This window comes from Lipotes vexillifer, unplaced genomic scaffold (assembly GCF_000442215.2).
Source record: "Lipotes vexillifer unplaced genomic scaffold, Lipotes_vexillifer_v1.1 scaffold648, whole genome shotgun sequence".
Classification (NCBI taxonomy): domain Eukaryota; kingdom Metazoa; phylum Chordata; class Mammalia; order Artiodactyla; family Lipotidae; genus Lipotes; species Lipotes vexillifer.
Genome location: NW_006797096.1, coordinates 1,013,000 through 1,040,447, shown reverse-complemented (window position 1 = coordinate 1,040,447; position 27,448 = coordinate 1,013,000). Strand labels below are relative to the sequence as shown.

The following is a 27,448-nucleotide window of genomic DNA, read 5'->3' as shown; positions in this document are numbered from 1 at the left end:
CACACACACACACACACACACACACACACACACACACACACACACACACACACACACACACACACACAGTGACTAGAGTATTACTAGATGATTTATTGTTACTAAGTCCAAGGATTCTTTTGTGTTTATTTCAGAACTTTACCTTTTGGCAAGTTGGTTCAGAGGGCAGCTGAAGAAAAGCATAAGGAATTCTTTATTTCAGAGGTAATTGCTTTTAAGACATTTTCTTAAGAAAGCATTAATATGTAAATACTAAATTATTTTCTTATAAAAAGAATATTAGATATGTAAGAACTATAGCCTTCCATATATCCTAGCTGTGTTATTTATTAAGTCTCAAACCTTGTCCAAATTATCCTTCTATGCCTCAGTGTTCTCATCTATGAAATAGGAATAATAACGGTACCTATTTCATAAGGTTTTTGTGACAGTTAACTAAATAAAATCTATAGAGTACTTAGCACAGTGCCTGACACGTAGGAACCACTCACTAAATGTTAGCTATTAATATTACTTCCTCTGAAAATGCTTTGGTCTGATATGCCAAGTTCAAATGCTAATGGAGAACTTTATTTTCATATCTTACTATTAGACTATTTCTATATTTTATTATTGTTATTATCAATGTGACTTCTATTGTGTGTATTTACTATAATATTTGTTCAGGATTAAATGCAGAAGAATTCTACTTATTTACATTATAATCCCGCTTTAAATAATTTAAATGTCTTGAGATAAGGCATTGAGGCTTTTATAAATACAAATTTTTTAAAATATTTACTCTGTTATCTCAAAAGCACATTTGATAAGTAAACTGCTTTTTAAGCTTTGAAGAAAGCTATTGTCTGCATCTGAGCCAGCTGGGCTGCTGGTCAGTTTGGTGGTAAAAAGTGTTGTGTTTTCACAGTTCTCTCATCGGGTGATGTTTACACTAGATCCACCAGTATCCCTACAAACTCCAGAAATCTGTATTCTATAGTATTACTAGAATATCTACTAAAACTGAATCCATTAGCTGTACCTGAAAAATGTTTTTTAACTTTACAGCCATGCTTTAACATACATGTTCAGTTGCCCTTTGGTATCAGTCCTTTCCTGTCCAAGGGTAATGAATGGCACAGATGTAAATAGCCATGAAATGTCAAGTGAAGCAAAAGAAACAAAGACAAGATAAAGGGATTAAAGTCTAAAAATTAGGGTGAGTGTGTAAGTAAGATGAATATGGACTATTAGTTCAGTTCTCTAGGAAGCATACGCTGAGATGGAATTAGGACTACAGAAGGTTTATTGGGAAGTAATACCTGTGAAAGGGAAGGAGAGGATTGGGTAGAGGGTGCCATCAGACGGTGCTACAGAGCTGACAGTCTGTCTGCCAGCTCAGTGTGGAACTCCTGAGTGAAGACGACCTCTTAGAGGAGTCCTGTCTTGGGTAGCAATGTCTAGGCCTTTTACCATCTTGCTTAGTCATTGGCTGGGGCTACCCCACGAAGAGCATGACCTTCAGTTCAAAGGGTGAGGTGGACCTGCAGGAGTTAACAGCTGGCAGCTGTAACTTAATCACACTCCTTGCAATAAGTTATGAATCCTTTCTTGAAGGGCAGTCTGTGGTGCATCTCTGTACCTGCCACATGAATTTACCTTTTAAATCCTGAAACATTAGAACTGGTAGAGACTCTTAGAATTTTAAAGAACATACTTTGAAATCTGTTTAGCCAGTAATAAATTTATGGAACTTATCTGATATGGTACTAGTTAAAATTTTAAAAACAGTGAATCTAGGAGTTTAGTAAAATTTATCAACAGAGATGTATAATATATTGTTAGGGTAAATAAAATATATTTTGAAGTTGGTGTTATAATGGTCAATGTAAGTATAAAAGAGGCAGAATTCTTGAGTTGGGTTGCCCCTGTGCTTGACCTGATATATCTCAGTTCTCTAATTATTGCAGGAAACGCAGGCAATACAGTGCTTCATAATTCAAATAGTTCCCTATTAGAGCTACTCAGTGAAGTTATAATTGCCAATTTTTTAAAGCATCAACTTAAACTTATTACTATGAAATGACATATTTCTAATTCGTACATGAGCTGACTCTTAAGGATTTGGCTTGAGAATTATGTGATTAGGGATAAACTTAGCTTTATAAAATGCAATGTTTCAGATTTAAAAAAAAATATTTTTAAAAGTATAAAGTATTTTATTTATCTTCTATTCTACATTTATATTATGTTAGTTTGTCGTTGGCCCTTAGCAATGCTCTGGGATCATATGTGCTATACAAATGGGAGTTCTTTTAAGTCTTAAGACACTGTTAAGATTGTAAATAATTTGGAGTATAAATAATTTGGAGTATAATTTGGAGTATAAATTAAGCATTGTGGCTTTAGATGTGGTATGTGTGTGTCCCCTTTAGGATTTATTTTACTTAATGTTTTGTGGATCCTGTCGTTATTACAAGCAGCATATAGAGACATTTCTTCATACAGCCACCAGAGAGCATTAGTAGAAAGGGTAAGAAAATGGAACTTTTTCAAAAATGACTTAAGAGGGTTAGCTTTTCAGATTCATTTCCTTCCATCTTTACTTTCTAATATTTTTAAGTGAATACTGATATTGTTTTTCTTTGGAATGTTTAAGGATGAGAAGTACTACCTACGATCACTTGGAGAAGACCCTAGAAAGGTAAGAATTCTGAATGTAACAAGTTGTCTGATCTCTCCACAATTAAGAAATCTGTTCTACTGTATATTTTACAGATGGCCATTCAGCTAATAAAATATAATCTAAAATAATTATAAAAATCCTGGATAATTCATATATATGTATTCAGAATCAAATTGATATGAACACAGTGTTAAGGAGTGGTCCCTAAAATGATCAGGTCAGATTCTATCTTTTCTCTTTATCGCACTATTATTTCTTTACCTTCTTTTATTCTTCCCCCTTAGTAGTACCCACAGGTTTTATGTAATTGATAACATTCAAGTTGATGACTCCTAAACTTAAATATTAGAGTAGATGGCAATTGTATGATTCTTGCTTAAAGTAGGAAGAACTTTTCTATTAGTGAAGCATATTAAGCTTAACAATAGTGATATTGTTGAATGTCTTGGTACATAGTCTGTCATTCCTTCAGTTGAAAGATCATGCGTTGGCTATGGTCACATCCTAGTATTTTAAAGCAGTGAGCAGAGTTTTGCCCCATTCCTCCATATTATCATGGGCTCCGATGGCAGCCTTATATAAAATAAGCATTATGCCAATATTGTGTTTATTATTAAAATTCTCATTGTTTCTCTCAATGCAGGATGTTGCAGATATCAGAAAGCAGTTTCCTTTATTGGAAGGAGATATTAAGTTTCCAAAATTCTTCAAAGAAGAGCAGTTCTTTTCCAGTGTTTTTCGAATTAGCTCACCAGGGTTACAACTTTGGACCCACTATGATGTATGCTGCATAAATGAGAAATCTAAAACTACAGTAGCTTTTTAGAATTTATGGACTTAACATTCACAGTTTCAACTTTTTGGAGGTTACCCCAAAGATCTTTGACATGTGATTTGCTGAAACGTGAGGTTTGAAAACAGGTGCTCTGCAAGGTAGTGGTATGGGAGTGAATTATTTTAGTTAATGCCAAAGCCTAGTTAGTTTCTTATATTTGCATTTCTCTGTGGGCTTATTCTTGGTTCCTCATTAATATATACTAAGTTTTTTGAAGTGTTTTTTTTACATGTGAAAAGTGGACACCAGATGAGGGGGAAAGCTGCGAAAGTGGGAAAAATGTTAAGGTTGTAGTATGAGGATGTTGAAGTGATACATGACTAGATGGAACCATTGTTGAGGAGAAAGGCAGGAGTTTGTGGAGAGCCATTTCCAATTATAAGAATTTGGGGACACCTGAAGGTCTTAGGCTGTATATCCCTTGAGAATGTCAAGTGTCTACTGTATTTATTGAGCAGCAAGATGTGTAGAGTATTGATCTTGATCATTTATTCTATGGTGTTACAATTTTATTTGCTTAAACATATGCATATAAGTATCTAAAAATATTAAAAATCTAGTATTGTGTTTGGTTTGGTGTTGGGTGGAGAAATTTAAAAAGCTTAAAGCAATACCTAATAGGTTTCTAAAGATAAAAGAATATTTTGAAAAGTTCTGAGTTAAATTTAATAAAGTTTTAGAAGTGTGTTTTACAATTTAGCTGAGCCCCTCGGGAGGATTTTAACATAGTATCTCTATAATTAAATGAGATAGATATAAAGTCAGCATATTTTTTAAGGTTTTATTTACATGAATGATAAGGTGAGAAAATGATGTGTTAACTCAAACTTTTTAACTGTATTCAATGACTATATTTTATGTAGTATCCATTTTATCTTAAATATTATAAAGTTTTTCTTAAAAATAAGTCAAAGGAATGCTAGTTATATAGTTAAAGTTTACATAAGTCGAGGGTTAGTGGTAAAAGGAGAAATGCTTAGGTAGAAGTGATACGTACTCAATAAATAATCATGAATATATTTTGCTTAGTATATATTTTAATTCCTTAGCTGAGAATTATGTAGCTCTGCCTTCTAACATTTTTCAAAATTTGACTAATGTAGTGTACCCTTACAAACACAGGAAAAGTCAGGATTGCTCCATTATTAATAGGTTCATCAAGAAAATTTGCCAAGTTATAGTCCTATAGAAATAATTTGAAAATCAAGATACATACCTATAACCAAATTATGGTTGGCCATATAGTAAAAGAGTTTAGCAGTAGTTGCAGCAGTACCGTGTATTTTCCCAACACCTGGTTTTCCTAAGTGCTTTCAACCTGTTGTCTAATTTTGGCCGTATAGCATTCCTTGACAGATAAGTAAAATAGATACTTACCAAGGGGAACCTCAAATAGGTGTAACTATACTTGCTGTCAGAATGGTGGGGCAAAGGCAAATAGTTTTCTGACTTCAGATTTCCTAATAGCTTGCCAATCCTTCCCATTTTAAGACAGTGTTGGAGAAATAATGACACAGTTGTGTGACACAACTGTTTTCCTTATTAGATTAGAATATCACTGTAAGTTTTAGGTAATGTGAGTCAAGCTTTATTAAAGGATAGGATTTACGGTTAACTGTTTGGAATACCATTGGTTCTGTGTATTTGAATTTTAGATACTGCTTATTCATAAGTTCTTATTCGTCTTCAGGTAATGGATAACTTCTTAATACAAGTGACAGGAAAAAAGCGTGTTGTACTATTCAGTCCTCGAGATGCCCAATATTTATATTTATCAGGTACTATTTTTTTTTTTAAGTTTAAATTTCTAAAGTTTTATTTATTCAGTTAGTTTTTTTTTTTTAATCTCTTCATTCTCATAGAAAAACTTTATAGGGCTTCTTCCTAATTATGATGTATTGTATTCTCCATTGTGTATGTGTATACATGTGATGATAGGCAATATGAAGAATGAGATTTTCAGATTGTCTTAATTATATTACATGGAAGTCAATGGTTATAAATAAAGGATGGGTTATTGAAAATTGTCTTAGGTTTCAGGAGAATAGTAATCATTCTTACATTGTACAAAAGTACATTGTACAAAAGTACAAAAGTAGTTGTACAGGAAAAAATTTTTTTCAAATTTATATTTGTGGTTACTTTTAAAAAAAATGCTAATCTATATTATCCTTTTTTGGAACTTTTCAGGCACTAAATCAGAAGTACTGAATGTAGATAACCCAGACTTAGCTAAATATCCACTGTTTTCCAAGGCTAGACGGTATGAATGTTCCCTTAAAGCTGGAGATGTATTATTCATTCCTGGTAAGATTTCTAGACTTCAGTAATTTGCTCTTTATAATATTTGTACTCTGTCATCCATCCATTATATGATTATTTTAGTAAAAAAATTTGTTAGATGTATCCTGTCATATACAAGATGATTTTTATACACAGATGTGTGTGTGTTTAAAGTATGCTTAGACAAATTCTTAAAATATTAACAATCTTGTTTTCAAAGGCAACCTATAAATATAATATTATATATATATAATATTATTATACTCTAAGTTCTTTATTCTTTTATTAAAGGATATCAAACAAGATACTTTATATCTGGGAGAAGATTATACCTCATTGTACTTTTAAAATCATTTTGTTTCTAAAATATTAACATGTTTTAGAACTGTCTCTTAAGTATTTACCAAGAAATAGTAAATATATTTCAAAGCCAAGAGAGAGTAGAGATTTTATTAAATATAAAAATGTTAGTTTTAATACCTATGATATCTTTTGTGTGCATTATTTTTCTACAGTCTGAATTAGTGTCACTTAATGTTTTTGAACAGTAAATAGACATTAGTTATTGTTAGTAACCAGTGATATAATTAACATCTGTAATTATTATGCAAAACTGAATACCTGAAGATTATAAAGATTATAAAATCATAATTAAGATTAAAGGGATACATTAACAAATTCTATTTATATAGTTTTATTTTCCATATCTAAGTTAATATGTTTAACTTTTCAGTGATAATAAAATTAAGTTAAAAAGTATTAATAATAATATGTTCTCATTTGGGACTAGATTATAAATTCTTTTGAGGACAAGAAACCATGTTTTCTTAATCTTTGTATTGTCCTGATAAAATGTCCTTCACATAATTGTGTATAAAAATTTGACACCTTGGGGCATCCCTGGTGGCGCAGTGGTTGAGAGTCTGCCTGCCAATGCAGGGGACACGGGTTCGTGCCCCGGTCCGGGAGGATCCCACATGCCGCGGAGCGGCTGGGCCTGTGAGCCAGGCCCACGTACTGCAAAAAAAAAAAAAAAAAAATTTGATACCTTGACTTCTTAATCTTCATTGAAAACAAGCAGCACATTTTTTTTTTTAACATCTATATTGGAGTATAATTGCTTTACAATGGTGCGTTAGTTTCTACTGTATAACAAAGTGAATCAGCTATACATATACATATATCCCCATTTCTCCTCCCTCTTGTGTCTCCCTCCCACCCTCCCTATCCCACCCCTCTAGATGGACACAAAGCACTGAGCTGATCTCCCTGTGCTATGTGGCTGCTTCCCACTAGCTATCTATTTTACACTTGGTAGTGTATGTATGTCCATGCCACTCTCACTTCGTCCCAGCTTACCCTTCCCCCTCCCCGTGTCCTCAAGTCCATTCTCTACATCTGTGTCTTTATTCCTGTCCTGCCCCTAGGTTCTTCAGAACTTTTTTTTTTTTTTGGATCCCATATATATGTGTTAGCATAATTTGTTTTCTCTTTCTGACTTACTTCACTCTGTATGACAGACTCTACGTCCATCCACCTCACTACAAATAACTCAATTTTGTTTCTTTTTATGGGTGAGTAATATTCCATTGTATATATGTGCCACATCTTCTTTATCCATTCATCTGTCAATGGACACTTAGGTTGCTTCCATGTCCTGGCTGTTGTAAATAGTGCTGCAGTGAACATTGTGGTACATGACTCTTTTTGAATTATGGTTTTCTCAGGGTATATGCCCAGTAGTGGGATTGCTACAACCAGCACATATTTTTTAAATCCATTGCCATTACTTAAATTTTGGGGTTTTGTGTCTTGAGAGCATGGTTAACAGTGATGCAATTCTCCCTTATTCTGTATACAACTTTAAAGGAAGAAAAAAAACAAAACAAAAAACAGAAATACTGAACATTTGCATATATTTTGAAGTAAGAGCAAAAGTCCCATCTTTGGATGTAAATTTAATAGAATGGTTACCTTTTTTTCCTGTTATATTGAATATGGGAAAAAAGTTCTGAAAGAAAGAGTAGTTAAGATTAAAACCATGTTTGGAACCTGGTTTTGTAAATCAAAATATTTTAAGCTTTTGTTTCTCCTAGAGCACTCAGAAAGAGTTTGCTTCTAAAATTTAGCATCTTATAAATCTTCCTTTCTCCTTTCCACAAGATTAAACTTTTTTTGGATGTGACTAGTATTTCATCTTTATTATATTGTAGTGTTGCATTAGTATTTCTGTAGTACCTGTGTTTTGAAAATATTTAGACTCAATTGAAAACAAAGAAGTAAGCTTTCTAGTGGAAGTAAAATATTAATTAGCTATATGATAAAAGTTTACTCATCCTCTCCACAACCAAAATATTTGCTTTAGTTTTATATACTTATTATAAAGGAGCTGAAAGAAATATAAGACGATTATAATTGCATTAGAAATGTAAAACGGAGGAGGCTACAGTGAATGCAGATTCAAGCAAGTTAGAAAACCAAACGCAGCTTGCACAGGAAGTCTTTGAGAACAAAAGTACTGTACTGAGTCAGAAAAGGTCAAAGATACTCCTCAAATAATTGAAATGTTCTATGTATAAAAAATGAACACTTTTGATGTGGTTGTGTGACTCAGGAAGTGTAAACAAGTAACACAAAACACAGCCCCAAATTACAGAACTACAAAACAAATATAACTTTATTATGTCTTTCAAGTTAAAAGGAAAAATTGCTACTTCCAAAGGTTTTAAACGTAGGGTTGTGCTATTGACACTTTAAATTGGTTGGCAATTCATAAAAGTTAAAATGATTCTGTTAAAAGCTGGGAGTGTGCTAACGAAGAGATCTAGTTATAAGAATTATTTCTTGCATTGGCTATAATGCAATTCGTGATATTTCACTGACATTTTGGTTTTTTTTTTTAACTGTAGCTTTTATTTTTAACTTTTTTTTTTTTTAAACTTCTCCAGCTTTATGGTTCCATAATGTAATATCTGAAGAGTTTGGAGTGGGAGTGAATGTCTTTTGGAAGCATCTTCCATCTGAATGCTATGATAAAACGGATACCTATGGAAACAAAGATCCTACAGCAGCATCAAGAGCTGCACAAATTTTGGACAGAGCCTTAAAAACCCTGGCTGAATTACCAGAGGAATACAGGGACTTCTATGCACGGCGAATGGTCTTGCACATTCAAGACAAAGCCTATAGCAAAAACTTTGAATAAATATTGAAGTGAATGCAGTGAGCATAAACTTTTAAATACAGTTCAACTCAAATATTGGAAAAGTATAACAAGATGTAAATTATTTTTTTAAAGATTTATCCTTTGTTAAAATAGGAAAGATAAATCAATCTCCGATTTACAGATTAAATAAGTATGAAGGCATATTTGTGTGGTTTCTACTTAATACAGATTGTTATGGTTGAAAAAGTGCTGCAGTGGGACAGCTCTTTAGCTTTCAGGTGCAAATAACTAAAAATCCAACTTAAAATGACCTAAACAATAAGAAAATGTATTGAATCATTATACATGAAGTCTACTGATAGAAAGGGCTTCAGTATTTCTATTCCAGTGATTCAGAAGGGTCACCAGGAACCTTTGGGGTTTTTTTTCTCCCCTGTTTTCAACTGCAGCATTGGCATCATACTAGTGCTGGCTTCCCTCGTGGTCATGGGATGGTTGCCAATAGCAGTTGGGGCGGGGTGCATGTTCATTTACATGAAGTGGAGGAATCAGGGAGGATTCCAGGGGCCCTCTTAACATGCAGAGCTTTCCCAGAATTTGCCGCCAGATGCTTGGGTCTCATCCATCTAAAGTGGCTTAGACCTGTCCATCCCTGAGCCAGTCACTGGTAAAAGATATGGAATAACTCTTAGGGTCAGTTGGAGCTACTGGAGCTGGAAGTAGAATCTACTGCCCCTGAGACACATGAGGTAGAATGGATAATTTTTAGAATCAGAATCCAGATAAGGAAAAAACATGGGCAACGAACAATATGTACTACATTAATCTTTTGAGTTTTTTATAACATACACATGCCTAGGCCCCATCTTTGTAGACTCTGATTCAGTATTTTTAGGGTTTGGCATAGGTGTCTATTTAATAGAACTCATAGATTGTTTTGATGCATAATTAGGATTGAGAACAACTGGATTAGATGATAGTGATTTGGACTATTAGTTTTGTGATTTGTCCAAAGCAAGTGTTTAATCTGATCCTGGTTTTCTTGGTACCCAGTAAAAGTTAGGCCTGCCCTTTTCAGTTTTTGAATGTCAGAAAATATTCAAATCAGTTTTAATTTATAACTATGGCTAAACTTTAACCTAATTCAAGTTTTCCCCAGTAGATATTTTCTGCCTATCCCCCTTTTTAAAAAAAAATTTATTTTAAGAATGAATACATGAGAGATCCCAATAACATCATTATTGAAGACAATCAGCGATTGTATGTGGATCTATGCCATTCTTTGTTTTGCACCTAGTAATTTTATTGCAATGTCATTGAAGAAAGCCCATATATATTTACTGAATACAAATGTGCCCATCTAAAGCAATCTGAGTATATCGATTTAGTGCATTTTAATTATGGAGAAAACTTTCTCTTTTAAAAATAATTTATCCACTCATACCGTGTTTGGAGTTGGATTAATTTCAGGTATAGAAAGCAAATTACAACAAATAAGAAAGGAAAAGTATATAAAAAATTGTTCTCAACTTCGCAGGCATCTTTGGGAAGAGAGAATGAAGTTACTCAGGTCAACAAAAGTAAGAAGTCTGTCAAAAAAAATTGTTTTATATCTAATTTATTAGATTTTGATTTTGATTATTTCTTAGGTTAAGCAAAGAACTTCTTTAATGGTTTTCTTTGGGAAGAAAAAAAAAAAGCAAAACCCCTTTTAGTTGGAATAGTATTTAGAGTCAGCTCTTTAGTAAACTTTTTTTTTTAACCAGTAAGAGAATCAGTGCAAAATATGTATGTCCAGAGTCATGTGGAAAACTAGGAAGTAAAGCTGAGATTACAATTTGCCTAACGAATATTCATTTTAATTCAGTTTATTTGGAAAGTAAACTGGACGACTTTAGGCAAGTTAATCTCCTAAGAAGCTTACTTTCCTCATCTTTAAAATAAAACTTGAACTTTATAGGATTGCTACAGAAATAAAGGAGCTAGCTCAAGGGCAGGAACATGGTTGATGGCTGGTGCTAGCTTCCATTTAATATTCCTTTGCTGAGAGATTTGAGGTAGTTCCTGCTGCAACATTAAATTATATCTACAATAATGATGAATCCTTTGGGAGGTTTTATTTATTTTGGGGGGGGTTTAACATTCCTGATCATAATTTTTAATGTTAGGGTCTTTTATTTTTTTTTGGCCATGCTGCGCGGCATGTGGGATCCTAGTTCCCTGACCAGGGCCTGAACCCATGCGCCCCCTGCATTGGAATCGCAGTCTTAACCACTGGACTGCCAGGGAAGTCCCCTAGGGTCTTTTATTTTAAATGCAAAATAGTTTAATCTTTTTGCCTACCTGGCTGAGACCAAATGAGATGTTTTTCATATATAAAATAGTACACAGCATGTTAGCTGCAACTTGTCAGGAATTCCAAATCTCAGAATGTTGTTGCTGAAAGGGATCTTAGAAATCATCCAGTCAATCCAGATTGCTTAAATGACTGTCTAGGCTGACACAGCTGGGTGATAGAAACTTGAAATTATAGTTGTGGTGCCCAGATTAGTAACTCTCCATTTTTACCCTTAGGTGCAGCTCATCTCAGATACTTAGGGATACATTATATAGTTATTCTCTGGTTACAGTTCAGGGGCACAAAGGAATTTTTTTCCTCTGCCAGCAAGACAACTCAATGTGCTGCTTGCTACACAGAAAAGAGATACAAAGTAAGATGAATGAACAGGTAGACAGTAGAGTGTAATAGAAAAATGGAATAGTATGCAGTCAAAGAATGAGACAGGTATGTGTATGTACTGGCAATTTATTTTCCCAAGGTAATTAAATGAGAAAAAGGTTTGAAACTATGAGTACAGTACGATGCCATTTGTGTAAAAGGTATGCTGTAAATAAACATTTATTTGTATGTGCATAGAATTATCTCTGCAAGGATACATGAGAAACCAGTGATAGTGACTGCCTCTGAGGTTAGACAAGTAGATAGGCAGACTGGAATTTGCAGTTATTATCTGATTTTTTTTTTTGCCCTGGTATATTTTATTCTTGCAAAATAAATTTTAAAAATACACACGAAGATTGTAATTATTTTCTTCTCACAAACATGAACAGTATTTGTCTTGGTACATTAATTACATCTGAATTCTATTTATTCAGTAATTTCAAACTTGTCACTTCGATGAAATATCAAAACAAGGGAAACAAGGTCAACATGGCTTATTTTCTATCCTTTTGAACAGCAGCTATGTGAACATTTGGAAAGAACCTTAGTAATGAGGCTTTTCCTTTTTTTTTTTTTTTTTTTTGTGGTACGTGGGCCTCTCACTGTTGTGGCCTCTCCTGTTTTGGAGCACAGGCTCCAGACGCGCAGGCCCAGCGGCCACGGCTCACGGGCCCAGCCGCTCCGCGGCATGTGGGATCTTCCCGGACCGGGGCTCCGCGGCATGTGGGATCTTCCCGGACCGGGGCTCCGCGGCATGTGGGATCTTCCCGGACCAGGGCATGAACCCGAGTCCCCTGCATCGGCAGGCGGACTCTCGACCACTGCGCCACCAGGGAAGCCCAATGAGGCTTTTCTTACCCATCTAATGTTGCCAATAGACATCAAAGCTTAATCTAAGAAGTTGACCCCCACCAAAAAATGCAGGAAGCGGCAATGCACATCTGGATGGAGTTGGAACTGGGCCGCTGTGACTCCTTCCCCCAGTGCTAAAAAACAGATATAGTCAGGAGGAACTAACATAGATTGGTAGTCACCCACATATCTCTGGTGTTACCTTACAGTCTTTTTTCAAGCATACAGGCCATGGGTGTTTAGATGTCTTAAATACACCTAAGTTATATTGTATTTTTTCAAGTTCCATTAAATAGGATACAAAAATGACCATCCTAAGTGACCGCCGGTCTCTACCACTAAGAGCTGCTTGGCCTCTCTGCCTTTGTAAAGAGCAACCTGAATTCACAGATGTCTATCTACATGAATATCTTATCCTCTAAAGCATGTTTCTCTTAAAAGCCCTTAAATGAAGTGTTAACAGAATAGCTCTTTTAAGAATAATACCTTTTGTTTCATATTTTTCCTCTTAAGCCTTAGTCTATTACACATTTCCATCCTCACATGCTGAAACTGTTTTGTCTGTACTGTATCCTCAGTGCCTAGACCTTCTTTGCCCTTGGTGGGGCTTAGATATTGCATGAATGAAATGAAAAACAGATCACACCATATTCTAACCAAGTCTCTTGATGATAGCTAAAGGAATACAGATGATTAGCATAGAAAAGGAAGAACTTACTTATTTTTGAGAGATTTTGTTGTTTAGGAAATCCAACAGAAGGAAATGATGCTATTTTTTGTGGAGCAATTTAAAGGAAAAGAAGAGATGTATTTTTATAGGAAAGGTTCAAAGTTGCCTGTATGAAAAAACATGGAGGTTAATGAAAACACACACAAACCCAAACTGGCAAAGTGGAGAGAAAGCGCTTCCTTCCAAATAACGATCTAAAGTTTTAACAAATCTAGTAACAAACAGCACATCCAAACAGACTTCTATGGATTAAATTTAATACAACTGTACATTCATGCTGTGGTGGTAACAACTTTCACATTATTTGTTTGACTACTTTTCTCAGTTGACTCTTTCATGACACAAACACAAAGGCACAATCCAAAGGATACACTAACATTTATAATAGTTTTAAACAAATGTGGAGAAAGAACAAATTTTAAGTATTAAACAAATATTTGAATATGGATCAACTTGAATATATTTTCATTAAAGAAAATATTTTTAGTTTTCAACACTGTCTCATTTTGATGCAATGGCAATTCCAGGTGTCCCAGAGAGTTATTCTTAATATCCATTCAACATATAACAATTACAGTTAAGCATTTACATGGCTGGATAGCTACAAGGGCCATATTTAAAGATCTCAGATTTTTAAATGAATCTTTCTGCTAAAAGTCATACGTTTTCCATTTTAGTTAATCCTGTAGAAATAAATGCCTTTCCTTCCCTCCCCTCATTAAAGTACTCAGTAACTTAGCTATGTTACATTAGATACACATAAATTTAACCAAGGATTACTAAACGTATTGAAAGAAGCCATCCAATCAATAATGGTGCTTTAAGATAAGGTAATAAGTCAAATGTTAGAATCAGGCTGACTTGTTTCCTTGTTGGGAATTTTGGGTCTCAAAAGAAAGTGCAGGTATTTAAAAGAAACCAAAGCAAAAATATAAAACAACTGTACTTCATCCTTAAGAAAAAAAACACTGAAAGATACTATTCTGAAGTTCATACAATTTAAGCATCTGGTAAGTAAAAGTCCTTTCTTATAAGTCTCTGAATATTTGGAATGTATTTATAGAGTCATTAAAATATAATTCTGGGACGAAACCAAGAAATTAACATTTTAAACTATTGTTTTATATATTTAGACACTCTGGGTTATTGATATTAAGCTTCAGTCTTTTTTTCTTTTGCAGTCTGAAAGCAGCATGTTACTTCCCTGCTTAATTATTTCATGACCTGCAAAAGCTAATTATTAATAAACAATTTTTAAAAAGACCACTAGCCTTTTATTGTAATCTTTCAATGTTAGTTGACATTCATTAGATCTTGGTTTCTCAAGATGTATTTATCTAGGTCAAGAAAAATGGGCAGAAGGAAGCCTCACCCAAATTATGTAGCAGTGTTAAGCAAATTCAGTCTTTGAGCCAAAATTAAATCATTTGTGTCTTCAAACTTTCTCTTTCAACTTTTCATACAGCAATATAGTTTTACATTTTGGCCAAGGAGAGATGCTTTCTTTGGGCAGACAAAATCATGCTTCAGAAGAAATAGTGACTTAGTTCTATAGAATCTGTCTCCTTTTCAATAGGGCACTACCAAATAGAGTATTATATTTTACCTAAGTTGCTCTCTTTCAAAAGATGATAGGATGAAACAATTTAAAATCTGTACTATATTTTTACCCAGTATACATAATTATGTTCAACTTGAAACAATTTTCCAAAAGAACTGTTTTTTTGCCAAAATGCAAGAAACTCCAAAATGTCTTATCCAAAAGTTGTCAATTAAAAATTAAGCCACAGTGCTTAAGTGTAGTATTTTTAAAAACTAACTTTACACTACTGCACATTCTTAGATATGTGGAAACAAATACATTTTGACTCTTAAGAAAAAACACTTGATGGCACAATGAAGAATGACACCATAAGTTTATAAACATAAGAGGCAGGGTATAGTTATTGCAAATTGATGGAAAACATCAGTGTGCCTTCACTTTGTTTGAAGAGAAACAGTGTTTCCACTCAAAAGTTTTCAGTGCCAAAATACCTAATTACCCTTAAAGTATCATCAAAATTGGTTTTAAACATTACTCAGAAAATAAACTATTTCCAACAATAACAATCTTAATTGCCTTTTATAAGGACTATATTATAACTTTCATTCTTAAGGGTCTTGTATCTCCCTGTAGGATTATCACAAACCACCTTCTGGATTTCAAATAAACTAATTCTAACCCAGTCCCAATTAAAAACTATCCACATTCACAAGCAAGGAACACTACTGCACATTATACTCATAGTTTAGGAATGTGTGCTTCCTTCCCCCCACCCCCAACCAAAAAAAACCTGACAATGCATCTATGAATTACATCTCATTATCTGAATTTATAGCACAAAGTGCTTCTGCTCTTCTGCATTAATAATACTGCAGTCTCAAAATACTTCATGAACCCTGAAGTGATTCTCTATGGAAGGAGCTTCGTTTGCAAAATGAATTTGGCTAGTCACCTGCATACCAAAATCTCCAAGTATCTGAACAAATTTCTTGTGCTCCTTTCCAATCCAAGATCTCATTGGATCATGTACTTGGTAAGGTGTTACATGGGTGTGAACAATAATCCCTGTTTGTGCAAATTCTTTCAAGATTTCTGGATAAGTAATCCAAGTATTGCTTCCCCCAGAATGACCGCCATCCAGCCAGTACATTGTTTTTATGCTTTTGATAAAAGCATCAATGTTCTTGTCTTTCTTGGCTTCTTTCAATTCAAAAAGCAACTGATTCAAAACAACACAACCTTTACTGAATCCAATCAAAGTAAAAGAAGCACCATTTAGTGATGGTGGATAAAAACTCATGGCAGACTCATCACATTTTTCACAGGTCCTCTCTTTTTCTCCCCGGCAACCATTAGTAGTATGAGAAGAACTGGATCTACAATTAGATGCTTTGGCGTCCTTATTCAAATCTTTCACATTCTTCTTTGGTAGCAAACTCTTCTGACTTAAGTTAAAAGCATTAACTAATAACGTATAAAGGTGCTTAAAAGCTCCAAAGTCAGTATTGTGTTCTGGAGCACCAAACATATTGCTTTTCACAAAATTGTCATAGCAGCTGAATTTGTGCAAATGCATTCGGGAACACTTTATCACCCAAATATAACTATTGGGGAACCGGTGGGCTAAAATGGTGGCAACATTTTCTAGACTCCAGTTTTCCCACTGATAATTCTCAGGATGACGAGTCATAATTTCATGGTAATTCTGAAAGGTAAGAAAGATAAAACAAATATTAAATACACAGTTATGTAAAATTATTTCCACAAAATTAGTTTCCCATTTTTATTGGGGAGGAAGTAGGGATGTTATAATGACCTATGGTTAATGTACTAGAAATGAAAACTATAAATCTATTACCTTCTGGCTTTAAGATTTTAAACAAATCACTTCTTCAGTTTAAGCCTCAAATCCATCAAACACAGGGTTATAAGATAAAGCTAAATAGCACAGTAGAAATTTTAAAAATAAAACACTTTAGAATGATTATAGATTTTTAAATGGATTTTATTTATGATCTATTTATGATCTATACATATGATCTATTATTCCTAAGACATTAACTGAAAATAAAAATTTGGTTTCTTAGATTTTTTGACCAACACAGAATTCTAAAATATTTTCCTATTAAAGCTGCTATCCTGAACTCCTCCCTCTTTGGATTACTCTAGCAACCTGAATGCTATGTTTAATTTCAATTTTAGTATTACAAAGCTGCAATGAACATTATAGAAAAATCTTCATGTACATCTGTGATTACATCCTTAAAAATAAATTCCCAGATGTGGAAAAACTAGGTCAAAGAATATTCATAATTTAAGGTTGACTATATAGACTACAATACTGTCTTCCAGAGAAGTATGTATAATTTTTCTTTTATCTTTGTTAAATTTCATTGGCACAGGATAACTTATTCTAATTTGAATTTATTAAAAATTTAAATGAAGTTGAAATTTTGTTCATATATTTATTAGCCATCTGGATTTCTACTTGTGCCTGTTCATATCTTTTGCCTTTTTTTATTTGGTTTATTTATAAGTATTCTATATATATTAATAACTTTTTGTTTATGTTCTAGGACGTACATGTAAGTTTTGTTTTCCTTTCAATTTTTATTCATAATATCCTTAAAAAAGGGAAATTCATTCAAATTTATTTCATTTATTCTATAAAATTTATTGGATACCTACTGAACAGTCATGGATCAGAACAGATGAAACCCCTGCCCACACAGAGTGCACATTCTAGTACAGAGATACATAATAACTCCATGAGTTAATAGAGCAGCACCCTCCAACAGAAATATAACATGAGCCACATGTACAATTTTCTAGCAGCTACGTTAAAAAAAAAGTAGAAAGTTAACAGGTGAAAAAAAAATTTTTTTTTTTTGGCCACGCCCTGCATCATGCAGGATCTTATTAGTTCTCTGACCAGGGATTGAACCCATGCCCCCTGTAGTGGAAGCATGGAGTCTTAACCACTGGACCGCCAGGGAAGTCCCCAAATTATTTTTAATAATACATTTTATTAAGCCCAATATATCCAATATATTATCATTTCAACATGTAACCAACATAAAAAATACTGAGATTATTACATTTCTTTTTCTTTCTAAGTTTTTGAAATCTAGTGTATATTTTACACTTACAACACATCTCAATTTGGGTGCTAAATTTTCATCGGAAATACTTGATCTGAATTTAGATTTCATAAGATTTACAGTTGCAAAAGTAGATTCACATACCCAAGTTGCTCAAACACAAAAGTTTTCTAGGAACTGAACTGAGTATCAGTTTTTAGATTTAAATTTAAAGTTAAATACAATTTAAAATTTAGTTCTTTGATTACACTAAATTTCAAGTGGTCAATAGCTATAAGTAGCTAGTAGCTAGACAGCACAAGACATTATACGGTGATAAGTGTGATGGATAACAAAGCAAGGGAAAAGGAGCATAAAGTTTTGGAGTGGGTGGAAGATTATTATTTAAACACAGGGTAGTCTCCAATAAGGCAATAGCTTGAAGGAGCTGAGGGATTGAGTCATGATTATTTCAGTCATAAGAAACTGCAAAAGGACCTGAAGTGGAGCCATCGTTGGTGTAACCAAGATACACCAGTGAGACCAGTGTACCTCCAGTGAAGTGAAGAAGGAGCAAAAGTGACCACTAAGAGGGTCACAGAGATCGCTGGTGAAGAGGGGAGGTGCTGGTGCCTCATAAGATACACTGAGGATTTTGGCCTTTGCTCTGATAGGGTGTGGAGTAGATGGCTGATATAATCTGTTTGGAAGGATTACTCTGACTCCTGTGTGCAAAGGGGCAACAGTTTGAAGCAGGGAGACCAGTAGGAGGCTACTTAAGTATAACCCCAATGAGAGAAGGTGGCTCGAACCACAGTGGTAGTAGAAGCAAAGGTGGTAAGAACTGGTCAGATTCTGTATATATTTTGAAGGTAGAGTCAACAGCATTCGCTAATGGACTGGGTATAGGGTGTGAGAGAAGGGAAATGGAACTGTACTTTTTCCTTATTTCTAACAATCATATACCAAACATTTTTAAATGCACCTCTCTTTTGACCTAGTAATTCTACTTCTAGGAATTTATCTCAGGGATATACTTGCACACATGCATAAATAAATCTGTCTAAGGACATTTATTCCTGCTTCAGAAGAATGAGGCAGTTCTGTGAGCACTCATACGGGTTGTAAAATCAGGGCTAAAAAACCCCCTGAATGCTGAGCTATCATTTGTGTTTAAAAAAAAAAAGTTTGCATCAGCATAGAACATCTCTGGAAGGACATATAAATCAGTAACAATGGTTAGCCTTAGGGAAGGGAAATCGGAGACTGCCTCCAGTCATCCAAAGGGATGAAAAGGAGACTTATTTTTCAATGCACAACCTTAAATAAAATGAATTTTTAGCAATATACACATTTTTCTATTAAAAAAATTAAGACTAATAATAGTAATACTACAAAAATTTAGTCTACATGCAAAGGTATAAGGAAGATATAAAACCACCAATCCATAAAACCACCATTAGAAATAATCACTATTAAAATTTTGGTGTCTAGTATTCCAGTGTTCTGTAGTATACATACACATATACAAGTATGTATGCAAGAGAGCGTTTCTTTATTTCTTCCCTCAGCAAGATTATAACATACAGTTTTCACTTAAAAATGTTACAGGCATGATTCCTTATCAGTAAGTATAGATTTGCATAATTTTTAGACTTCCCATCAAAAAGATTAATACCAATTGACACTTCCACTGGAAGTATACATGAGTGCTTTTTTTCTCACATCCTTACCCACACTGGCTATTAGCATTAATTTTTAAAAAATCTTTGCTACTAAGATAAAATGATATCTTACTTTTAATTTGCATATTTTTATTCCTAATCAGGTTGAACATTTTTCTATGTTTATTGGCAATTTTCATTTGTTAATTCTCTATTCGTATCTTTTGATAACTTTCCCAACAGGATGCTCAAGTCCTTCTTAACAGTTTTTACCTCATTAACATTAAGTTTGTCATATATGTTAAAAAAAATCTATTCCCAGAAGGCCATCATTTAATTTTTTATGGATTCTGCTACTGCCTTCTGCACATCCAGATTTATGAGATATAAAATTATCATAGGAGCTTAGATCTGAAAGGGCTCATCTAAATCCTTTTTTTTTTTTTTTTTTTGATAAATATCTCTTTTTTTATTTCAGTGAGACAACAAATTTGGGCCCTTTCCCTTGTCCCTACCTATAAGAAATCTACACTCTTTTTCTGCACAGAACGCTTTCGTCCAAAAAATGAAAGAATTTGCAATTCAGGCACCAATGTAAAGAATAGAGGGAAGAAAATGAAAGGAACTACCCCCACATGCAGAGGTGGGCATGCGCGCACACACGGGCATCATCAGAAAGGGAAGGAACAAATTTCCAACACAAATTGAAAGGTGGAAATATTCTTGCCTATTGAACTTTGACTTCCATTTCTTCATATATTCATCAGTGGGCATTTGTGGGTCACTAAGCACAGTTCACAGTCCCTCAAGAACACAGTCCAGTGGGAGAGACAGAGATAAATAATTACAAGGCAATATGATAACTGCTGTAAAGCAGGGATATGTGAAGAACTGTGAGGGGACATAGAGAAAGGGAGACTCAAGCTATGTTTTGGGACATCAGAGAAGGCTCCACAAATACATGAGCTCAGTTTTGTAGTATTAGTAGAAATTCCAGAATTATGCAGTAGAATTCCTATTATGTCTGAAGTAGGAATATTAGTCAGGTCTTCATAAAGACACCCAAATATTAGTTGGGAAGAACAGAGCCAACACTGAATTATTCTATGGATTCCGAAATAGCTAGTTATAAGTGCCAAATACAAAAGAAAGCACAAATATCTAAATCGTTTTTATTGCTAAGGAAACTGATCTCCTACAAACTATATAGTTATTTATATTATATAGTTATTTAATGAGCTAAAATGAATAAGATTTTATGGCTCTGTTTAGTCTCTACCACATAGAAGGTGGTAAACCTAAAAACTTTGTATTTTCTTTGATTAACCTGAGGTTACATGATCAGAGCAGGAAAATGCTCATACTAAGTAACTGTGTGTATGTACTAAAATGCAAAAATAAGATTGTTACTCTTGTGTCTAATAAGTCCAAATCTAAGAACAATGGATAAGTACTCCCACATTCTAGAAGGAGACACCAGACATCCCCATAGGACTTGCTAACAGGTAGTCAAAACCAGTTCTGCAACCCAGGCTACTATACAAGGCCAATCTACAGAAGAGGTGGAAGAACATGGGAAAAAAAGGTTTTCTTTTGAGAGAGTTTTCATCCCAGTTGGGAATGCAATGCACTTACTCTCCCTGTAGGGGTTAAAGGGTAGGAGGCATGCTTCCTCATCCCCAGTGAGGTAGGTGGCAAGAGAATCTCCTGGAGAGATTAAGGGGTAGTTACTCCACAGGTAGATGCTTGCTGACCTGCAAAAACATAAAGGCCCATCCCACACTGCTACTGAAGTACTGGTACAAAGGATTTTTAGGAAAACTTGACATGTGTCTCCATGATAAAGACTTAAGTTAGGTGGACTATTGTTATAGCAGAGTGAGGAGAGCTATATAGGGTACGAGCTGTACTTCCATAAAAAATGGGTCAAGGGGGCATCTTCGCTGAGCATAAAGTGGACATCTCACGTAAGCAAGCTAAAAGGACCGTAACAGGAACAGCCTAAGAAGGCTGCTTGACATAGCACACGAAGCCCCAGGGTATATGTTCAGATATGAAATAGTAGAGTGTGTGTGTGTGTGTGTGTGTGTGTGTGCCCATGGTTCTTGGCACAGAGCTCCTAAAACCCTTGGAATTTCATGGGTGACAGGGGTTGGTCACCAGAAAGACCAAGACATGATGAGAAGTTTGGAACTTTCAACCCCACTCCCCATTCTCCAGAGAGGGACTGGAAATAAAGTTAAAGACTGATCATACCTATGCAATGAAGCCCCCATAAAAATCCCCAAAGTACAAGTTTGGATAGCTTCCAGTTGGTGAACACAAGGAGGTGCTCGAAAGAGGTGCACTCAGAGAGCATGGAAGCTCTGCACCTCTTCCCACACACCTTGCCCTGTGCATCTCTTCCATCTGGATGTTCACCTGTATCCTTTATCATATCCTTTCATAACAAATGGGTAAACAGTACGTAAACTGTTTTCCAAAGTTCTGTGAGCCATTCTAGCATACTAACTGAACCCAAGGAGGGGGATCGTGCAAACCCCAATCTATAGCTGTTCAGTCAACAGTACAGGTGATAAACTGGAACTTGGCGACTGGCATCTGAAGTGGGGAGGGGAAAAGACTTGTGGGACTGAGCCCTTAACGTGTGGAATCTGACACTAACTCCAGGCAGATAGTATCAGAAATTGAATTGAATTATAGGACACCCAGCTGGTGTTGCAGAGAATTGCTTGGTGTGGGGGGAAATAACCACACATCTGTTGTCAGAAATATTCTGAGTGTGTTAATAGTGTGAATAGCAAAGGAGAGTCACATAGGAGAAGTGAGTCTTTTCCTACCCAGCAGGACATACACTTAGGGCATGGTCATCTATATATCCTAGTGTTTAGGAAAGCAAAAGTTTTTAAAAGCTGAACTTGGAAATGACCCAAATGTTCATGAACTGCTGAATGGGTAAGCAAATTGTATGTCCATACACAGAAAATTACTTGGCATTAAAAAGAAATAAACTTCATGACAGAAACAACAGAAAGAATGAATTTCAAAAGCATTAGGCTAAGTGAAAGAAGCCAGACACAAGACTACATACTACATGATTCCTAACTAATAAAAATCTAGAAAAGGCAAAACTATACTGAAAAGAAAGCAGATTAGTGGTTGCCTGTGGCTGAGAAAAGAGATTGACTAAAAGTAGGGCACAGGGGTACTTTTTAGGGTGATCAAGATGTTGTATTACATGATTATTGTGATGGTTACATAATTGTATTCGTTGAAATTCATCAAATTGTAAACTTACACTTAAAAATAGAAATAGGGCTTCCCTGGTGGCACAGTGGTTGAGAGTCCGCCTGCCGATGCAGGGGACACGGGTTCGGGCCCCAGTCTGGGAAGATCCCACAAGCCACGGAGCGGCTAGGCCCGTGAGCCATGGTTGCTGGGCCTGCGCGTCTGGAGCCTGTACTCCGAAACGGGAGAAGCCAGAACAGTGAGAGGCCCGCGTACCACAAAAAAAAAGAAAAAAAAGAAATACCTACAATCCTGTATCCTGAGGATTTAAAAAGCAAGAAACTCAAGAAAATTAAACAGTACCTACTTAAAAAAATTCTGATCCCCCTCCAAAATCATTACTGATAAGAAAAACATCATGAGGTACCTAAAGAAAAGTGAATTACTACGGCCTCAGCTTTCCTGTAATTCAAAGGATAAAAGGGCAAGCATAGAACAAAAAAGGACATACAATAAAAGATGACTGCAAGAAGAAAATCAAAAAAGTAATGGTAATTAGCATTTAAAATTACACTGTCAACCAGATCCAATTAACATCAAATAATGAATCTGTGTTAACATGAGGCAAAACTTCTAATGGTGTCTACAAAGTTCTGTTTGGCCCTATTCTGTTCAATATTTATCCAAATTAAAAATAAAGATATAGAAAGAATGCTTATTTAATCTATATATGATATAAATGAAAATAAAGGTTCTAAAAGGATCAATACACTAAAAGATGAGCTGTATCTCACAGGGTAAATTTCATAAGAATAGACATTAGGCTCAAAAGAATCAAGTGCAAAGAGAAGGAAATCTGAGCCTAAAAGCCCTTTATATAATAATAGCCAAGTAGCACTTAATACATTGTTCAAAAGAACTTATACACGTTTATTCATTCAACAAGCTATCTACTGAACACCTACTTCATGCCACTCACTAAGCATCACAGATATAACAGTGAAGAAGACAGACGTGAAGTGTGCATCATACTAGTGGAAGACAGACAAAATCCAAAATGAATAACTAATATAGTAAATGAAATGGATAAAAATGAATTATCTTAATTATTTATTAGGAGAAAAAGTTGACAGGGATCCTGTGCACATGTATGATTATTAAATAGGATGGTCATCAAAGGCCTCACTGTGAAGGCAACTTTTGAGCAAAGACTTGAAATAGGTGAACTAATGAATCCTTACAGACATCTGCAGGAAGATTGTTCCAGGCAGTACATGCAAAGCTTGAGGTCAAGTGTGTCTACCATGAGCAATATGAAGAAGGCTGGTGTGGCTGGAACCTTCTGTGGAGAGTAAAACAAATAAAGGAAACAGTCAAAAAAGCAGCAGGGTGGGAATTCCCTGGCGGTCCAATGGTGAGGACTCCGAGCTTCCACTGCAGGGGGCACAGACTCAATCCCTGGTCAGGGAACAAAGATCCTGCGTGCCAAGCGGTGTGGCCAAAAAAGAGAAAAAAATAAAAGAAAAGCTACAGGGTGGGAAAGGTAAGCAGAGTGAAGGGCTTTGCATGCCATCAAGAGGGCTCTGGCTTTTACTCTGAGAGGCACGGGAAGCTGCTGGTGTTTTGAGCAGAGGTGTGGTATGATCTGACTTAGGTTTTTAAATGATTATTCTGATCACTTCTAGATACATTTAGAAGGTAAAGCCACTTTATTTGCTGATGTATTAAGAGAGGACAAAACGATAATTTCAAGATTTCTAACTTGAGCAACTAAATAGGAAGTGTTTCCATTAACTGAGAGACAAGATGATGACTACAGGAAGAGCAAGTTTAGGGACAAAGATCCAGAGACTTTAGGTTTGAGATATCTATTAAATGTCCGAAAGAAAATATGTGCATGTAACTGGCAAATCTAAACTTCCAGGAATATGTCTAGGCTAGAACACAAATGTTGAAGGTCGTCAGAGTATAGGTAGCATGTAAAGCCACAAGACTGAAAGAGATCACAAAGGGAGTAAAGGTAGTCAGAGGAAAAGTCCAAGAACTGAGCGCTACAGAACTCCCCAATAATTAAAAAGGTCATCAGAAAGAAGGGAGGGTAACTCATTGAGAATTCACATATTTAATCCTCACTGATATCCTATACATCATTATTCCCATTTTGTAGCTGAGCTGGCTGCAACACAGAGAGATTTAACAATTGGCCAGATATTTCATAGCTAAAAAGTGCAGAATCAGGGTTTAAAACTAGGCGATCTGGCCTCAGAGCCTTTGATGCATTATTATTCTCTATTTCTTCTCTAAAAGCCCTGGGTTTTTAGAGGACTTCATACTCTGCATAAATCAACAGTATATCACTGTCCAAAAAGCTAATGGAATCTCAGGCTACATAAAGAAATGGATGATGTCAAAATGAAAGGAGGTATCAGGCTAACTATATTTAGCACTTTATAGACTTCACCTGAATATCTGTGCTATATTCTGACTTGCACACTTTAAAAATATTTAGTAGGTGTTCAATGAAAGTTAGTTATCATTATTATCATCATCATCATTATTATGGATGCACACAGTAGCTGGTCCACAAAACCCTGGAAGTCACTGTCAGCAATGCCATGCTGATTTCCCAAACCGAGCAAAAGGGCATCAACTGAGTACATTAAATTCCTCCTCTTAAATTGAAATACTAGTTTTGATTAGCAGTCAACTAGACCAGTCAATTATTTGGAGGGCAAGAGAAAAAACTATATATACCTTCATCATCATCTGACTCAGGGCACAACGTTTGTAAACATATTTTTTTAAAGCATTAATTTCAAAAACAATAATTGTTTAATAAACTAATTATTTCACGGTTTAAGAAACACATCCAGCCATATTTTAGCTTTACCTGTCTATACCAGCACTACCCAAGAGAACTCTGTGATTATGGGAATGTTCCGTGGAAATGCTCTGTAACTGCACTGTCCAGTACAGCACACACAAACCTTAGGGGCCGCTGAGCACTTGAAATGCAGCTACTGCGACGGAGAAACTGGATTTTTAATTCTGTTTAGTTTAAATTAAATAGCCCCATATAACTAATGGCTACCCTATTAGACAAAGCAGTTCTAGCTTAAGGTCTAGATTAAGGCCCAGCTTTCCAGGACAACATAGCCATGTATATTTGCCTGCAGTTGCAAAATTAATAATAAAGATAAAATCACACACAAAAAAGTACAGAATTTAGGTGAGCATCAGAATATTGACATGCTTAGCAATTACTGTCCCTTTTCTTCCACCCATTCTCCCCTTTTTAGGGTTACTGAGTGTCACACCCTAGTACTAGTATTTTGTCTGTTTACTTTTTAATAACTGCCAGTACGCTAATTTAAAAGCCCTCTCTCCGCCTCCTGCCCCCCTCCCCCACCGATCCTCTGAGAAACCAAGTTACAGAATAAATACACATTTTCTCGTTTCTAGGTCTTAAATTCCACCCCCTCGAAAACTGGACTGACGGCTGGCTCTTTCGAGGTCGTAGCCCTCCAAGGACACCTCCTGTTTAGGGCTCTATGAGGAGGGGGTCAGGGCGTGGAAGGGGCGGTTCTGGATTTCGTGGAGCCACCCCGTTTAGTGCCATGTGTGAGTGTGTTCAGGCGAGGCAAGGAACCGGGCCCCAGCTACGAGGGAGGAATCTAGAGAATTCGCATATGTACAAGAAGAAGGAGCAGGTGCCCAGGAGGCTGCAGGTTACCTGCACATCCCCGGGGAAATAGAGTACGTGATGCTGGGGCGGTGGTTGCGGCTCCTCCTTCGCCAGGTCCCCAGGGAGGTCCCGCCGTTCCGGTCCCTCCCCAGCGGCCGCCGCCGCCGCCAGCAGGACCAACTCGTTGCCTCGCTGCGGGTCGGCTCCCGGCACCGCGGACAGCTGCACGCACTGCTGCCTGCACCGCTCGGCTGACGGGGAGCTGAGCGCGCCGCTGCGGCTGCTGCTGCCGCCCAGGTTCATGGTTCCGGCCTGAGAACTGAACGCTGCGACTCCGATTCCGAGCTGCGGTAGCAGGAGAAGCAGCGGCGGCGAGCGCAGGAGCCCGAACCCCCACATGGGTCGCCGCCGCCAGAGCGGGTCCTAGGGTGTGGGAGGGCCTGAGGGAGGACGTTGGGCCGGGTGCCCAACGGGCTGCGGCAGCGACCCGGGCGAGAGCCGACCCCGAGGGCAACGACGGCGTCAGAGGCCGACGTCCGCGCGCAGCGTGCGTAAGGGAAGGAGGGGTGTGCGCGAAATCCGACTCCGGTTCCCGGAGGGGGCGATGAGAAGGGGGCGTGGCCTGAGGAAGGACGTTTGTGATTGGTGGGTTCTGCCGCGGCCGGGAAGTTCGAACGGAAGTCTGGGAAAGAGCCTGAAGAGAGCAAAGGAAGCGGGAATGAACTGAGAACCCCGAGCAAGAAGGGCGGCAGTTGTGATACAGGCGCAGCAGTAGGTGCTGCCGGAAGGTCGCTTCCAGTACGGGGTAGAGAGTTTTGAGTATACCATGCTCCCCTTTCGGTAAGCTCAACTTTCAGGTGAGGTTTTTCTAGTCCTTCGAGCCTTAAAAGAGATACAACCCCAAAGATTAGAGTAATTCTGTCCTGTTACAGAAATCTGTGGGAAGTTTTCTGCATGCCCTGGTTGAAGGGAATCTCCCTCTTCTCATACTCTCG

The 27,448-nt window shown here is 36.3% G+C and overlaps 2 protein-coding genes across 2 annotated transcripts in view; one reads left to right on the top strand and one right to left on the bottom strand.

Moving 5' to 3' along the window:
- The window catches only part of TYW5 (tRNA-yW synthesizing protein 5), an 18,362-nt gene extending 9,153 nt beyond the window's left edge, over positions 1-9,209 (top strand). Inside the window, exons 3-8 of the mRNA XM_007469196.1 lie at positions 135-204; positions 2,639-2,683; positions 3,309-3,446; positions 5,191-5,278; positions 5,691-5,807; positions 8,732-9,209. Coding sequence (XP_007469258.1) covers positions 135-204; positions 2,639-2,683; positions 3,309-3,446; positions 5,191-5,278; positions 5,691-5,807; positions 8,732-8,988 — 715 coding nt within the window. The 3' untranslated portion in view covers positions 8,989-9,209. The remainder of the gene's footprint in view (positions 1-134; positions 205-2,638; positions 2,684-3,308; positions 3,447-5,190; positions 5,279-5,690; positions 5,808-8,731) is intronic.
- A 6,464-nt stretch (positions 9,210-15,673) lies between these two features.
- CUNH2orf69 (chromosome unknown C2orf69 homolog) lies at positions 15,674-26,852 on the bottom strand. Its single transcript, XM_007469195.1, has 2 exons — positions 26,502-26,852; positions 15,674-16,501 (listed from the first exon to the last, which is right to left on the bottom strand). The coding sequence occupies exons 1-2, from the start codon at positions 26,850-26,852 to the stop codon at positions 15,674-15,676; spliced, it is 1,179 nt and encodes a 392-aa protein (XP_007469257.1).
- Positions 26,853-27,448: the final 596 nt, after the last annotated feature.